The sequence below is a fragment of the Babylonia areolata genome, chromosome 17 (genome assembly GCF_041734735.1).
Source record: "Babylonia areolata isolate BAREFJ2019XMU chromosome 17, ASM4173473v1, whole genome shotgun sequence".
NCBI classification, from domain to species: domain Eukaryota; kingdom Metazoa; phylum Mollusca; class Gastropoda; order Neogastropoda; family Buccinidae; genus Babylonia; species Babylonia areolata.
Window position 1 is genome coordinate 23,838,702 of NC_134892.1, and position 16,415 is coordinate 23,855,116.

Below are 16,415 nucleotides of genomic sequence, written 5' to 3' on the forward strand. Positions count from 1 at the left end.
CTGGTGTGTCTATCATCTTTGTCACTGGGTGTCATGAGTTTTGCTTGTATATAGAAAAATCTTCTGGATGCTTTTTTTTCCCGCTCCGTATAATGTGATCCTCCATCATAATCATAATACGTATTGTGCCACCACCATTTTCATTTTCACCGAGTATTCAAACTTTTTTTCCCCCCTTTTTTAACACTTTAAAAATCGGACAAACATTGCCAGAGCTACAGACTGTCGAGAATTACACATTTCTCCACAGACTATTTGGAAAATACTTTTGCTGAATTTTTCCGATGTCATCAGAGGTGACTTCCGACTCATTTCATGGTGAAGGGTCACTTGTGCTGAATGCTGAACTGAGATCTAAGCCACACCGGCTTACCGTGCCGAATGGAATCATGACAATCAAAGTCTGTCAGATGACTTCGTTATTTCCAGCTCACAAGAAAGATTTTGGGGACAAAGGTGGCAGGATGGTTAAGATGATTATGTCAGTACAGTGCCCGTGAAGGTCTAGATTCAAAATGACTTGACTTACTTGACTTATTCCTCTTGATTCCGTGGGGAACATAGGGCCGCAACAACACTCCTCCAACGCACCCGGCTCTGGCTGGTCCTCTTCAGTTCGGCCCACGTCATTCCGGCCGCCCTTGTCTCTGCCTCAATGCTTCTCCGCCAGGTCTGCTTCGGACGGCCAACCTTCCTTTTCCCCTGTGGGTTCCAATCAAGAGCCTGTCTTGTGATGTTTGTTGCAGGCTTGCGTAGTGTATGGCCTATCCATCCCCATTTCCGTTTCTTGATTTGTCTCCAGTGGGGCCTGTTTTGTCATGTTCCAAAGTTCTTCATTGGAGACAACCTCTGGCCATCTGATGTTCAGGATGTTTCTTAGACATCTGTTGGTGAATGTCTGAAGCTTGTGGGTGCTGGTCTTTGTCACTCTCCACGTCTCTGAGCCATAGAGTAGAACCGACTTCACGTTGGTGTTAAAAATCCGGATCTTGTTGCGGATTGAGAGGGCTGTCGATCTCCAGATTGGTCGAAGGGTGTTGAAGGCGTGTCTTGCTTTGTTGATACGGCTCTTGATGTCTTCATCCGTCCCCCCGTCTTTGCTGACAACACTGCCTAAGTAGACAAACTTGTCAACCTAGTCATTCAGATGAGACGATAAACCGAGGTCCCGTGTGCAGCACACACTTTGCGCACTGGAAAAGGATCCATGGCAAATAGAGTTGTCCTCTTCTGAAGACCAAATCCACTCTGTTGGGCACACAGTTTTATATGTATGCAGTCAAGGCCTGGCTTGGCGCGGTGGGTTATGCTGCTGGTCAGGCATCTACCTGGCAGATGTAGTGTGGTGTACAATGATTCGTCCGAAACTGAAATTAACTCACTCTGTGGCCTTTCATGCCCTGCTCTCATGGTGACCTCAGTTTCGATACCCCTCCACTTCTGTGCTTGGGGTGAGTCCTGTCAATGTCTTCAGTGTCAGCAGATTCATGGGGGGCTGTTGTTTGAGGGACGTGGTGGCGGTCTCCACTCTGGGAGGGACGCTCACTCAGTCTGGCTCCGCGACCAAGCCATTATTGTCGTTAGTAGGGGCTTAGTAGGTGGTGTCCTAAGTACGTTGAATCAGAACAGGCACCACTGAACACCACCGAAGTGACTCAGCAGCAGTGCAGGGTCTCCTCTGGTGTGTGGCCTCCTGGCGACCTAATATCGATGGTTCCCTGCGGACTGCCGTTTATAGGGGAATCTAAATGAGCGGCGTGGGAGTAATGCCACTGAAATGGTGCAGATGATGGGGCAGCAAAATCTTTTTATTAAAAAAAAAAAAAAAGAAGAAATTAACTCACAATCCTTGCCCGTTACAGGTAATGCGCAAGCAACCTTTCTCATTACCGGTAATGTCCAAAAAAATGATGCACGTTACCGCTAATGCACAAACCACCGCTATTGAGCACAGCATACATCAGTACTCTTGCGGAGGTTTTTTTCCCCTGAGCGATCTACGGGAAGCTATCCATGCATGTACATCCGCGAGTGATGGGATGGATAGTTTCCCCTAGACCATTCTTTTGCGTCTCGTGCATATGTCGTCTGTGCGCACGCTATTACGTGCGTGTTTGCGTACGAATTTAAGTCTTCTGCTCTAAGTGCCATTTCTGTTTTAAAATGCAGTGTTAACGATTTTGTTTTTTGCATGAAATTATGATTTTTATTATGGTACTGTATTCAGTTTTACTATTCTAGTTGTTTGTTTTTTGTTGTTTTTTTCTTCATTTTTGTTTTTTTACTCAAAAACACATTCTGCGATGTTATGCTGTGGTATGTCTTGGCTGGTGCACTGTTGTTAGCAATATATACTGATGTATGTGGGTGTGGAGGTGCGTTGACTGAGTGTTTATGTGGGTGGGTGAGTTTATCATGAAACTTCTAATGCGGTCTGTTGACATCAAATGTGTTGTTAATGCTATTGCAATGCAGATCTTAAATGTTTTTTGAGCCATTGCGCTGTACGTGTGTATAATGTAATGTGAGTACTGGGGACAAAAGAAAAATCATCTCCGACCTCTTCATTTGGGGTCAAATCACGTCGCTTGATGTCAACGGTCTTGCGTATCTACACTGCTACGATGTCAATCAGTCATTCGTTCACTCACTAAATCAACTTGTCAATCAGTCAGTCGATCAATTATCAATCAATACAAAAATAAGTGTTTCGTTTATGCTGTTTATGGTTTAATTAATGGATCAATCAATCGAAAATAATAAAACCAAGCAATGAATGATATTACTTACAATGCATCAACAGTCGATACCCCGATCAGTCAATCAGCTGATCACTCAGTCAATCAAGCAATCAGATCATTACGCCAGTGACAGTTCAAGAATTGTGATTCGCACACTTACTGAACACATCAATCAGTCAGTCACTGAGCAATTGGTTCATGTGGCCAAGATCCATTCAATATATGCAATGAAATTGAATAAGATAATGCAAATTAAATAAAGATAGAAGAAATAAGATAAAACGAACAGAAAATGAAGTGAATTAAAATAAAATTACATGAAATAAGATGCAATAAAATACAATAAAACAAACGTTTCAGGAAATTTTCGAAACTAGATAAACTGTTTTCAGCACATACAAAATGCTGCCCTATTGAAGCAATACCATTTGAAAACAGACGATACAAAGTCTTCATCAAATGCCAAAATGGAGACTTTACAAAGTCATCCTCGATGCCAAAACAGACCATACAAAGTCATCAAGTACCAAAACAGACAATGCAAAGTCATCAAACACCAAAACAGACCATACAAATCATCATCAAATGTTAAAACAGACCATACGAAATCATCATCAAATGCCAAAACAGGCCATACACAGTCATCACTAAGTGCCACAGACCAAACACAGGTATCATCAAATGTTAAAACAGACCATACACAGTCACCATCAATACCAAAACAGACCATACAATATCATCAAATGTCAAAACAGACCATATAAATCATCATCAAATGTTGAAACAGACCATACGAAATCATCATCAAATGTCAAAACAGACCATACACAGTCATCATCAATACCAAAACAGACAATACAAGGTCATCAAATGTCAAAACAGACCATACAAGGTCATCAAATGTCAAAACAGACTATACGAAGTGATCACATGTCAAAACAGACCATACAAAGTCATAATGAAATTTCAACCACTGGGGGCCGTGGGTGCACTGATATTCTCACTGACTTTGTCTCCAAAGACTTTGACACAGACTGAGACATGGCACAGACTTAGACACATGGCACAAACTTTAACACAGACTGTGACACATAACTTGACACAGACGTTGGCACATATTTAGAGACATGACACAGAATGTGACACAGACTTTGATACAGACTGTAACACAGACTTTGACACAGAATATGACTTTGACACATGACACGGACTTTGACATATGACGCAGACTTTCACACAAAATTTTAAACAGAATTTGACACAGACTGCGACACATGACACAAACTGACACATTTTAAAACAGACTGTGACACATGGAACAGGCTGTGACACACACTATGACACATGCTTTGACACATTTTGACACAGACTCTCCACAAGTATGGGAGTGGAAGGTACTCAAAACTGAGATCATTTGTCAGACACTTATATGGACACGGAAAAGGTGAGCTGTATTGTATTGTATTGTATTGTATTGTATTGTATTGTATTGTATTGTGTCAGCATTCCGATTCAGGGTTGTATGGATCTGCATCCCTCCTCCTTCCAGGGGCATGAAACTCCTCCTGCCCCCCACCCCTCCCTCCTTGCCAAACCGCTCTTCTGCCTTGACCTTGACCTTGTCCTTGGTCTCTGTACCCAGGGTGACCTTGACCTTGATCCTGGAAGAACCTATCATATCCCAAGCCAGCTTGAACCTGATCGCCAAGGTAGTTTTTGTATCCTTGACCTTGGTGTTCTGCAGAGCCCTTGCGTTCCAGACGATCTTGGTTCAAGTTGCCGGAAAAGTTTTTGTATCCCAAACGGTCTTCATTCCCGTCTTCATCAGATCTGTGGTACTGTGAGTGACGTTCGTTCTGACCCGTGGTAAGAGTGTTGTATCGCTGGTGTCCTTGATGTGGGATGTGCGCCGTGTGGCTCGCACTCCTGCCGGGATCCTGAGCTGGGCTCCGAGTTTCTGGCATTCCACGAAGTTCTGGAATGTCTCGTCTTTTTAAGTCAGCTTGACGCTGTGTAATCATCTCTGTTTGTATGAATCCTTCTCTGTCTGTGGCTCTCCATCTTTCGGTGGCCCCTGTCTGTTCTGAGGTCCCCTGTTTGTGAATGAATTCTCGTCTTTGGGTGGTGTCTTCTTTCTCTCTGCTGCTTTCGCCGCCTTGATGTCTATGTGTGAATTCCTCTCTCTTTGTGACTCTCTGTGTTTGTGGAACCCCCCACCTTCCACGGCCTTGGGTGAGTTCTCCATTGGCAGTGACCTGTCGCTCTCCTTCCCTCGCTGGATTCCTCCTCTGTGGGTGGAACTGCTCACGGCTTCGTCTGGATTCTCCGAGCATCATCTGGACTGAGGCTGGTGACTGGTGAAACGGTAGGGTCAGTCTTCCCTCTGGCTGTGTCAGGTGAGGAAAGACGTCCACTGATGTCTCCTCCGCTCCTCTGGAGATGTCTCTGTTCTGAGACGTTCTGTGCTGGGGGTGGTACTGGTTCTGTGGCAGGTCTTCGGCTGGTTTGTAGCTGGAGTTATACGTGATGTTTTGCCTGTTTCTGGGTGCGGTTTTGCTGCGTGTTGAGGGGGTGTTTGGTTGCTGTGGTGACCAGTCCTGGTCCCGTGCTGGGTGAGTGTTCACCGCCTCACTCCTGGGGTTGTCTGAAGGCTGATTTCGCCTCCGGTCATCAGGAAGGAAGTCCTGTTTGTTTCTTTGGGTCCATCGGTAGACATCTCTTTTCGCCGGTCTCGTGGGAGAGTTTTTGTTGTCACTAGCTGTGTCATCGCCTGTCTTCGTCTGGTTGTTATGGATGGGCTGTCTCCAGTCTGTCCTCGTGGCACTGTCGTTTGTCCATTCACCTTGCCTGTGTTGGCTGCCCGTCTGTTTGACGTCAGATCCGTTGTAGGCGTGGTCCGTGACGTCAGATCCGTTGTAGGCGTGGTCCGTGACGTCAGATCCGTTGTAGACGTGGTCCGTGACGTCAGATCCGTTGTAGACGTGGTCCGTGACGTCAGATCCGTTCGAGTCAAGGCCCGTGACGACATGCAGGGCTCCCTCACCAGACACAGTCGGACAGCTTCTGTTTCGGTTGAACACTTTGTTGTGCGCTGTGCTGTCACCGGAAAGTATGTTTGGTGCGGATGCTCCGTACCTGTGCAATGAGTACACCTCTTGTGCCGTTGCCTTGGGACAGTTGTGGTTTTGGTTGTGTTGTCTCTCTGTCCCTGAACGGTTCGCAGAGTCTCTCCTGTCGTTGTGATACAAATTTCCTTGTCTGGTGACCACAGTCGTCTGATTCAGTTCCTTCATAGGGACAGAGGCAGACGGGCGATTAGCTTTGTAGTAATTATCAGACACTACGGCTAAAGCTTTACGATAGCTTTCTCTTCCATTATTGTCATCAAAAATATTTCTAGAGTTCTGATAACTTTGTCTTCCGTTGTTATCATCAAAAATGTTTCTGTCGTTCTGATAACGCTCTCTTCCATTGTTGTCAACAAAATTCTTTCTGTCGTTCTCATAACTCTCCGTTCCACTGTCATTAAGCTTGTTGCGGTGAACCTCTCCTGAACGTGTTTCTGACTGCCCAGAAGTGTTCACGAACTCGTGAGGAGTCCTTACTTTCCCCTCAGCCCCCTCCTCCTGCTTTGAGCGCGTGCCAGAGCCTGGCGCATTGTTGTCATGACGACGGAGGAACACCTGCCGGACGCGAGGGTCACGGAACCAGCAGCAAGGCACCAGAACGAGGCAGAGAAGGGAGAGAACCCTGTCTGCCGCCCACAGCTGGACCCACTGGGAGGTGGACATGAGGCGGTGGTCCGCCTGGTCCCAGTAGGCCCACTGCCGGACACAGAACACGAACTCCAACACCACCACCAACACACACACCACCAGCGTGTCCCAGGGAAACGACGACACGGGTTTAGCCACAGACCCGGGTTCGGATCTGCAGTTCTGCCGGCTCATTCCGGACTTCCAGCTCTTCCTGTACTGCACACCCTCACCGGCTGCCCGCACGTCGGTCTGTCGGTTGTTGTACCGCCGGCAGTCATCGTCATTTCCGTTGTTGACGTCACGCGCTCCATCGGAAGAAGACCTGCTGAAGGCCCCCGCTGACGACACGGTGACGTTGGTGAAAGACGCTGACGTCTGTCTGACGTTGTGCATGACGATCATCGCCACCACAGCCGCGATGATGACGACGACAGGGACGATGTAAGACAGCACAGGCATCGCCCTGCCTTCAGAGCCGCTGGCGGTGTACCGCAACACCGCCTCCCCCTCGTAACACGGGCGGGCGGCGGATTCCAGGTAGAGGCCAAAAAACACGGGAACCAGCACCCCGAAGGCGTACACCCCGGCCCCAACCACCAGCACGCACGTCACGCGTCTGACGTCACGCACTGACGTCATCATGTCCAGCACCTCCGTGACGGCCAAGGCGGCCACCAGGAGGCGGGAGAGCGTGGGGAAGAGGAAGGCCGACAACTCTGTCAGCACCAGGGCGGAGCAGGAGGCGGGAGGAGGCAGGTACCCGTCACGTGACCGGAAGAGGTGCGCGAGGAAGGCGTGGTGGAGGCAGGCAGTGAGCAGGTGGCACAGGCAGCACAGGGCCATCAGCCAGTGTTTGGGCGTCACGCGCCCCCTCCCCCCTTCCCCCACCCCCACACCGCCGCGACACGGCGCCACCAGCTTGCGGAAGGGCCAGATGACGTCAGCATGGCGGCCGAAGGGGTAGAGGAGGGTGACGAGGAGGGTTAGGTTGACGAGGACGGCGATGACCAGCAGAAGGATGAAGAACCCGATGAAGGCGTCTTTGTTTAGAACCTCCTCCTCCATCTGCAACAGCAGTGCGCATTACCGTTTGTCTGAGTGTACAGTACCGTTTGTCTGAGTGTACCGTTTGTCTGAGTGTACAGTACCGTTTGTCTGAGTGTACAGTACCGTTTGTCTGAGTGTACAGTACCGTTTGTCTGAGTGTACCGTTTGTCTGAGTGTACAGTACCGTTTGTCTGTACGGTACCGTTTGTCTGTGTGTATATTCTGTCTCAGTGTACCGTCTGTCTGAGTATACAGTACAATTTGTGTGTACAGTTTGTCTGAGTACACACACACACACACACACACACACACACACACACACACACACACACACACACACAGATTCAAACTCACACACACACACACACACACACACACACACACACACACACATACACACACACACGAACACACACACAAACGAACACACACACGCACACACACAGATTCAAACTCAAACACACACACAGATTCAAACTCACAATCAAACACACACAGAGAGAGAGAGAGAGAGAGAGAGAGATTCAAACTCATACACGCGCGCACACACTAACAGATTCAAACTCTCACACACACACACACACACACACACACACACACACACAGCGCACCCCCACCCACATATCAACCCGCCCCCACCCACACCCCTCCCTGACCCCCCCACCCCCACATAATCTCCCCACCACTGAATGAAGTATAATGCTGAAGTTTACACCGAAACCAGTATTTATCTTGCAGGCGTTACCCACACGACTCGCTCCCAGTGCTATTCACCCCGTGCAGCAAGTTGGAGAGAGAACTATGCAGTGAATCAGTCGTCGCTATCATCTCGCCCCCACCAAAAAAAAAAAAAAAAAAAAAAAAAAAAAAAGGGGGGGGGGGGGGGGGGGTTACAGTATTTGAGCCTGGTCCTTCTTCTTCTTCTGTTATCTTTGTCCTCGTGCGTGTGTGTGTGTGTGTGTGTGTGTGTGTGTGAGAGAGAGTTTGAATCTGTGTGTGTGTGTGTGTGTGTGTGTGTGTGAACGGTAGAATATTTGAATCAGGTTTCTTTCTTTCTGTGTGTGTGAGAGAGAGAGAGAGAGAGAGAGAAAGAGAGAGAGAGAGAGAGTGTGTGTGTGTGTGAGTGAGAGAGTGCACGCACGCGCCTGTGTTTGTGTGTGTGTGTGTGTGTGTGTGTGTGTGTGTGACTGTCTGTAACCAGAACAATTTTTTATTAAAAACAGGAGCCTGATATGTATTTCAATTAATTTTTTTCCTTAACTAATTATCTTCTATTCAATCGAACAGCATTTCGCTTGACAAATGCGGGACTCCTGAAAAAGAATTCACTTCTTTTTCGATTGTTCCCTCCAAGATTTTATTTCATGATGGTAATTTCAATAAGCGATAATTGCTTTTTTACATCAAGCCATCAATGTCAAAACTTTTTTAAAATACAGGAGAGAGAGTGAATTATTGTCGTGATAATTATTGTATTTTAACGAAAGGCGCAATGGAAATAAACCAGTATTCTTCTTCTTATCATTTTTTTTTTAATATTAGTGGAGTGATGGCCTAAAGGTAACGCGTCCGCATAGGAAGCGAGAGAATCTGAACGCGCTGGTTCGAATCACGGCTCAGCCGCCCGTATTTTCTCCCCCTCCACTAGACCTTGAGTGGTGGTCTGTACGCTAGTCATTCGGATGGGACGATAAACCGAGGTCCCATGTGCAGCATGCACTTAGCGCACGTAAAAGAAACCACGGCAACAAAAGGGTTGTCCCTGGCAAAATTCTGTTTAAAAATCCACTTCGATAGGGAAAACAAATAAAACTGCACGCAGGAAAAAATACAAAAAAACGGTGGTGCTGTAGTGTAGCGACACACTCTCCCTGGGGAGAGCAGCCCGAATTTCACACAGAGAAATCTGTTGTGATAAAAAGAAATACAAATACAAATATTATCATCACTATTAGTAGAAGTATCACTATTATCAATATTATCATTATCATTAAAGACAGAAAAGCAATGGTCACTCACCTGGTGAAACAGGTTTCCAGTCCTGCAGAAACCAAAGAGGCGCCAGTCACAATGACATCACAGGTCCAATTCACGGTCACTCCCCTGTCGAACACACACTTTCACAGGCGATAGTATATTTGCAGTTTCGGAAGAACAGCAGTCTTAGAACAAACGTTGTCTGACAACTCGTACCCATCAGAGGTTTGTGTCATGGGATTTTTCGGCTTGTGGCCAGCTCCTTCCCAGAGCTGAGCATACTGTCAGCTGAAGCGGCCCAACACGATTCACAAAGACCGAGGGTTATGCGCGAGGGGGAGACAGAGAATGATGTCACGTGCTGTCGTTCCTGTTGGAGTGACAGCCAGTGGACAGTGGGCGCTGTGACGGAGCGTGTGTTGACCTGAAGGACACACCATGGGTCCCTGTGTCCCTGGTTAAAGAGACCGTCACCTGGGACATTATGTTAATAGAGCCTGTGTTCCCTGGTTAAAGAGACGGTCACTGCTACCTTGGGATATTTTGAAAATAGATCCTGTGTTCCCTGGTTAAAAAGAGTCACCATTGCCTTGGGACTTTTTGTCAATAGACCCTGTGTCTCCCAGTTAAAAAGAGTCACCATTGCCTTGGGACTTTTTGTTAGTATGTCCATTTCTCTCCCGGTTAAAGTGACGGACACTGCTGCCTTTGGACAGTATGTCAATAGAACCTGTGTCCCTGGGTTATAGAGACAGTCATTGCTGCCGTGTGACATTTTGTAAACAAATCCTGTGTTCACTGGTTAAGGAGACAGTCACCATTGCCGTGGGATGTTTTGCTAATAGGTCCATCTGTCTCCTGGTTAAAGTGACAGTCACCTCTGCCTCGGGACATTATGTCAATAGATTCTGTGTCCCTTGGTTTGAAAGACAGTCATTGCTGCCGTGTGACATTCTGTAAACAAATCCTGCGTTCACTGGTTAAAGAGACAGTCACCATTGCTGTGGGACGTTTTGCTAATAAGTCCCTCTGTCTCCTGGTTAAAGTGACAGTCACCTCTGCCTTGGGACATTATGTCAATGTGTCCCTTGGTTTAAAAAGACAATCATTGGTGCCGTATGACATTTTGTTAAAGAGACAGTCACTGCAGCCTTGAGACATTCAGTCAAGATATCCTGTGTCCCCTGGTTAAAGAGACAGTCACCTGCTTTGGGAGATTTCATTATTAAAGGGGCAGCCCACCATGGTATCAAAAGGGTTGTCCCTGACAACATCTGTAGAAAAATCCACTCTGATAGCAAAACACACTTACAGACAGAACAAAATATTGGTGGTGCTGGACAATGGTGACCATATTTCTTCCTTCCACAGTCTTTTCACATGTTTTAGATGGACTTAAAATAATTTGGCACCGCCGCAAAATACAGTATTAATGTATCACTGTAAATTAGATAGAAAAAAAAGAAAAGACTTCGGTCCATTTCTATGCCTTTCCTAGATAAATCCCACAAAATAACAGCCGCATCAATCTTCTAGTGGGCTTTGGAAAGTACATGTTGCGAAAGTGATAAGTTGTTTGCGGTCTCAGAATATATGCATATAGTTGCAACCCGATCACAGGCATGTGTCTTGGGAATTTTCAGCCTGTAGCCATCTCTTATCCAATGCACAGTGTGCCAAATGCTCAAGTGGGGAAAACTAGGACTGTGCAGTTGAGCGTGTTTACTGGTGTGTCTCTTTGATAAATTGCTCAAAGCTCTTGACCAACACTGCAGGTGTTTGTATCTGTCGGGCCTGACTGACGTCGGGATACACCATGAGAAAAAACTGTGGGGATCAGTTATGAATATGAGCATAGAGTACAGCCAGTCACGTGGTCCCAAACCTTATTTGGACTTCCATAGCATCATCACTTTGGATCAAGTCACTTTGGATGTATGTAGAGTGGGAAAGGGAGAGTGTGAGTGGGGAGAGGGGTTTTCGAGAAAGAGTGGCCATGAATGTTTTATGTTACTTGTAATATTTTTCTTTCATGTAAAGCGTCCTGAGCTCTTAGTGATTACATTATTATTATTATTATTATTATTATTATCCTCATCCCTGTTCAATGTCAACCAAAGAGAATCTGTCCTGAATTATGTGGAATATCATGTCGTGCTTTCATCATGACTGTTTTCTCTGTCCCCTTCACTTCCATGCTTTCGGTGAGTTGTTGTCAAAGTCTACTTGAATGCTTTGGTGAACGGTGAAATGTACTGTATGTCTTCTTCCTTCAATTGTTGTATTGCAGGGCGCTTAGAGCAAAATCTGAGCGACATAAAAATCAGTTTCAGTTTTCTCAAGGACAGAATCAAAGACCCTGCAAGGCGGTTGGCTGACCAGAAGCATAACCCAACAGGATTTTTTTTACTTTTTTTTTCTTCTTTTTTTTTTACTTAAAAAAAAAAAAATTCTCAAGGCCTGACTAAGCGCGTTGGGTTACACTGCTGGTCAGGCATCTGCTTGGCAGATGTGGTGTAGCGTATATGAATTTGACCGAACGCAGTGACGCCTCCTTGAGCTACTGACACTGATACTGATAACCCAACACGCTTAGTCAGGCCTTGAGTGCATGCATATAGATTTGTGTACCTGTCAGAGTGAACTTCTTCTACAGAATTCTGCCAGAGAACGACGTTTTTGTTGCCTTGGGTTCTTTTTCAGTGCACCAAGTGCGTGCTGCACGCGCGACCTCGGTTCATCGTCTCATCTGAATGATTAGACGCTCAGTTTGATTTTCAAACTTGGGGAAAAGGCTGACAGCGGGAACCGAACCCATACCCTTGTGAACACTGTGTTGGCAAATAAGCGTCTTAACCATTCTGCCACCTTCCTCCTTATAGACACACGAAGATGCATATGATCATTATTGACCTGGACAACAAGAGCACACATTCAAACCCTGATTGTGAGGTGGTGCTCTTTCAGTGGGCAGAAATAGGTCTTCGTGTTTCACGTCTCTCTCCGTGTTGGGTTTTTGTCAAGGCCCTCTCTCTTCTCATTACACCTTTGGGGAGCCACTGTTTACTTTTAGGGATGGTGTGTGTGTGTGTGTGTGTGTGTGTGTGTGTGTGTGTGTGATTATGTGTCGCGATTGTGTGTGTGTGTGTGTGTGTGTGTGAGTGAGTCAGTGTGTGTGTGTGTGTGTGTGTGTGTGTGTGTGTGTGCGCGCGCGCGCTTTCTTTGACAGTAGATAATTGTGAATATGTTTATTTGCATGTATGCATGCATGTATGTATATACGTGTGCGTGTGTGTGTGTGTGTGTGTGTGCGTGCACGTTGGTTGTGTGTGTGTGTTTGTGCGCGCATGTGGGTTGTGTGTGTGTGCGTGTGCGTGTGTGTGTGTGTGTGTTGATTCTTTAACCACATTGTCCCGCTGGAATGTGAGAGGGTTGAGGATTAGAGTGCTTGTGTTGCTAAGATTTAATCAGACTCCACATCAACTGAACTGATAAAACTCTCTCTCTCTGTCTCTGTCTCTCTCTCCACACCAGCTGAACTGATAAAACTCTCTCTCTCTGTCTCTCTCTCCACATCAACTGAACTGATAAATCTCTCTCTCTCTCTCTGTCTCTCTCTGTCTCTCTCTCCACATCAACTGAACTGAAGACTCTCTGTTTATTCACACAGTCAACAACTAACAATACACTGACATATCACTGCGCTATCATTTATAAGCAAACTAAACACACTGGATGCGCACTGCCACAAAACGGAAAAAAACAACAGCAAAAAACATCACATGACACACAATTTTCCCCATCCACATCACACCCTTAACAGGCTACAGCTATAACTTTAGCCCACGCTGGATGGCTTGCGTCAACCCTGTCCCTAGCTCGAACTCTACACCCTGACAAATATCGGTTTGAGCTAGCGTCCTAGCACCTGCAACTGACCCGTGCACCCCAGGCTTCGGATGAGACCTGGCGCCAGTCTCACACAATCCAGTGAACGCCAGCTTGTGTGACCGTTCCGGAGACTCGACTGCATCCTGGCAGTATTCATCACCTGTGCCCTCCCTTGTGGAACATGTGGCAGGAATTCCTGGATCAGGTGGCATGGACAAGCACCCATTCACCCTGGCAAGGATCAGTCTTCGCTAGCTCACAGAACAACCATCTTCCATTCGCAAAGAACTCAGGAAATCAACCGGGCGACACTAGAAACTTTCGTTCACTAAGGAGGAGAAATCAACATCGACACAAACAACAGCACGCCCACCCCCTACCTAGCCAAAGCAACACAAACAATAACCGTGCACCCCAACCCCTCCCTCCTCCCCCCCCAACAGACTCCAGAAATGTACAGATTTAATCAATACACATGTCTACGTGATTAAGATCACCGGAAAAAAACATGAACAATCAACAGACTCCAGAAATGTACAGATTGAATCAATACACATGTCTACGTGCTTAAGATCACCGGAAAAAATATGAAGAATCAACAGACTCCAGAAATGTACAGATTGAACCAATACACATGTCTACGTGTTTAAGATCACTCAAGAAACACTAATAAACATCTTGCAGCAGAATGTAAACAAGAGAGGCAAGGACTCCAAGACTCATTTGTGGCATGCACTTAATCCAGCAAAGGAATCACGAAAAATACAAACTATATTATATGACCTGATGACAGATGTTCTTTCTGCCATAATGTGAAGGACACAAAAGAACATAGTATACATATTCTGGAGATGTACACATGTGACCGTCTTTTGGAAGCAGTTGGAACAAGAAATTAATACAAAATGCAAAGACGTCTCATCTTTCTCTTTAAACGACATGATTCTTATTGATACCCATTCTAAATCTGAAAAGATATTAGACTTCATTTTGCTCCTCGCAAAATTCTATACCTGTAAATGCAAAATGAGAGAAGAGATGCCTCATTTCAGTGTATTTAGTAAATTACTGGAAAACAGACAATAAACAGAAAAATATATTGCTTTTGGTGACTTAAAATCTGTTGAATTCCATACAAGTTGCTGTTGCTATAAGGAAATAATTGAAACTGGAGAAAATTAATAACAAACCATACTGCTCTTTAAAAAAGGAGGAAAAAAATCCCAGCCAATAATGAAAGAAAAAAGAATTAGCATTTTGTACATCATGATGGATGTGTGTATTTATATATGTATATGTGATTGTACCAAAACAAAAAGTGTATGTGTGTGTATGTGCATATGTATGCGTATGTATATATGTGTGTTTTTATGCATCTGTCAGTCTGTGTGTATATGTATGTGTTTTTATGTATGAATGTATGTGTATGTATACATATAGCCGTGTACCGAGTGATTCTAATAGGGTACGGACGGTACAAAAGAACTAAACTAAATGATGATTGAATGTATTAAAGGATAGACGAGAATTCCCGTGCACAGGCCAGGAACATGTAGAGGCCAGTCACAAATGGGTTTTTCTATTGTGTTATTTACAACAGTTATGAGAACATAGAAAGAGAAAACTAAGAAGAGAAGATGATGAGAAGAGAACAGAAGAGAAGACAACCAGGAGAGTTGACAGTGCCTGGAATGACACAAACAAATGTCATTAGCACAACATGTCGGCACAAGTTAATAGTAAAGCATATGTATACGTATTACATAGAAAGACTACCACTTGGTACTGCATATGTGTGAAGACCAAACACTGACATCAAACGACATTTCTAATACATTTAAATAGTGCAGGTAAAGTGATTGAAGCTATGCTGATTTAGTGAAAGTACACTGACAGTATAGATAAGGTAAAGCTTATACTGTGTCAAAGTGACTCAAATGAATCAGTTTATCATGTATACGTATTACATAGAAAGACTACCACTTGGTACTGCATATCAGTTATTGGTTAAAACCACCTGATATGTATCAGTCTGTTAATTGTAATTTAGTTGTCATGCTCTCTCCTATACAGCTTACTCCAGTATAGTGCAACATGATAAACTGATTCATTTGAGTCACTTTGACACAGTATAAGCTTTACTTAATCTATACTGTCAGTGTACTTTCACCAAGTCAGCATCGCTTCAATCACTTTAACTGCACTATTTAAATGTATTAGAAATGTCATTTGATGTCAGCGTTTGGTCTTCACACATATGCATTATGTTGTTGCGTATCCCAAACCCAAGAGATAGTCTTTCCATGTAATATGTATACATGTGCTTTACGATTCACTTGTGTTGACATGTTGTACTTATGACATTTGTTTGTGTCATTCCAGGCACTGTCTTCTTCTTAGTCTTCTCTTAGTTCTCGTCTTCTTCTTAGTTCTTCTCATATATATCTTCTTCTCTTAGTGTTTCTCCATGTAACTATTGTAAATAAAACAATAGAAAACCCCATTTGTGACTGGCCTCTATATGTTCCTGGCCTGTGCGTGGGATCTTGTCTATCCTTTCATTCAATCAATCAATTTTAGTTAAGTCTTTTGTGCCGTACCCCTATTAGAACCACTCGGTACACGGCTACAAAAGTGGCGTCGTCGACAGGATAAAGATCCATCACAAGATTGATCCAAAATTATTCCCTTTAAGGTTTCAATTCTTTTATCCAAATTCAATCCATCCCAAAACCACAGCCCTTTACCACCAAGTGTACCTTGTTACAACTTGGCGCTGTGAGCATAGGATGTGCTAATTCTTTTAATATCTCTTAACAAATCACAGCTCCTAGCCAAGCTAATCTCTATCACATGGCGCTGTGAGCTAGGATCGTACAGGGACAAGAGGTTGTACTAACAGTCATATAGGGATAGTTTAACATAGGAGAAGAGAGAAGACAGTGCAGCAGGTACACAAGTCCACAAGAAGAAACGTCGCCCACATCAAGATGGCTTCAAC

At 45.0% G+C, this 16,415-nt stretch overlaps 1 protein-coding gene across 1 annotated transcript; it reads right to left on the bottom strand.

Annotated features, from left to right (window-relative positions):
• Positions 1 to 2,767: 2,767 nt before the first annotated feature.
• On the bottom strand, positions 2,768 to 9,934 carry LOC143291527 (uncharacterized). The gene is made up of 2 exons (XM_076601429.1): positions 9,566 to 9,934; positions 2,768 to 7,564 (listed from the first exon to the last, which is right to left on the bottom strand). Exon 2 carries the CDS (start codon positions 7,562 to 7,564, stop codon positions 4,241 to 4,243), a length of 3,324 nt encoding a protein of 1,107 aa, XP_076457544.1. The 5' UTR covers positions 9,566 to 9,934; the 3' UTR covers positions 2,768 to 4,240.
• Positions 9,935 to 16,415: the final 6,481 nt, after the last annotated feature.

What these genes read in the sequence shown, in the direction of transcription:
- LOC143291527 (XM_076601429.1), bottom strand. Translation starts at nt 7,564, where the DNA reads ATGGAGGAGGAGGTTCTAAACAAAGACGCCTTCATCGGGTTCTTCATC.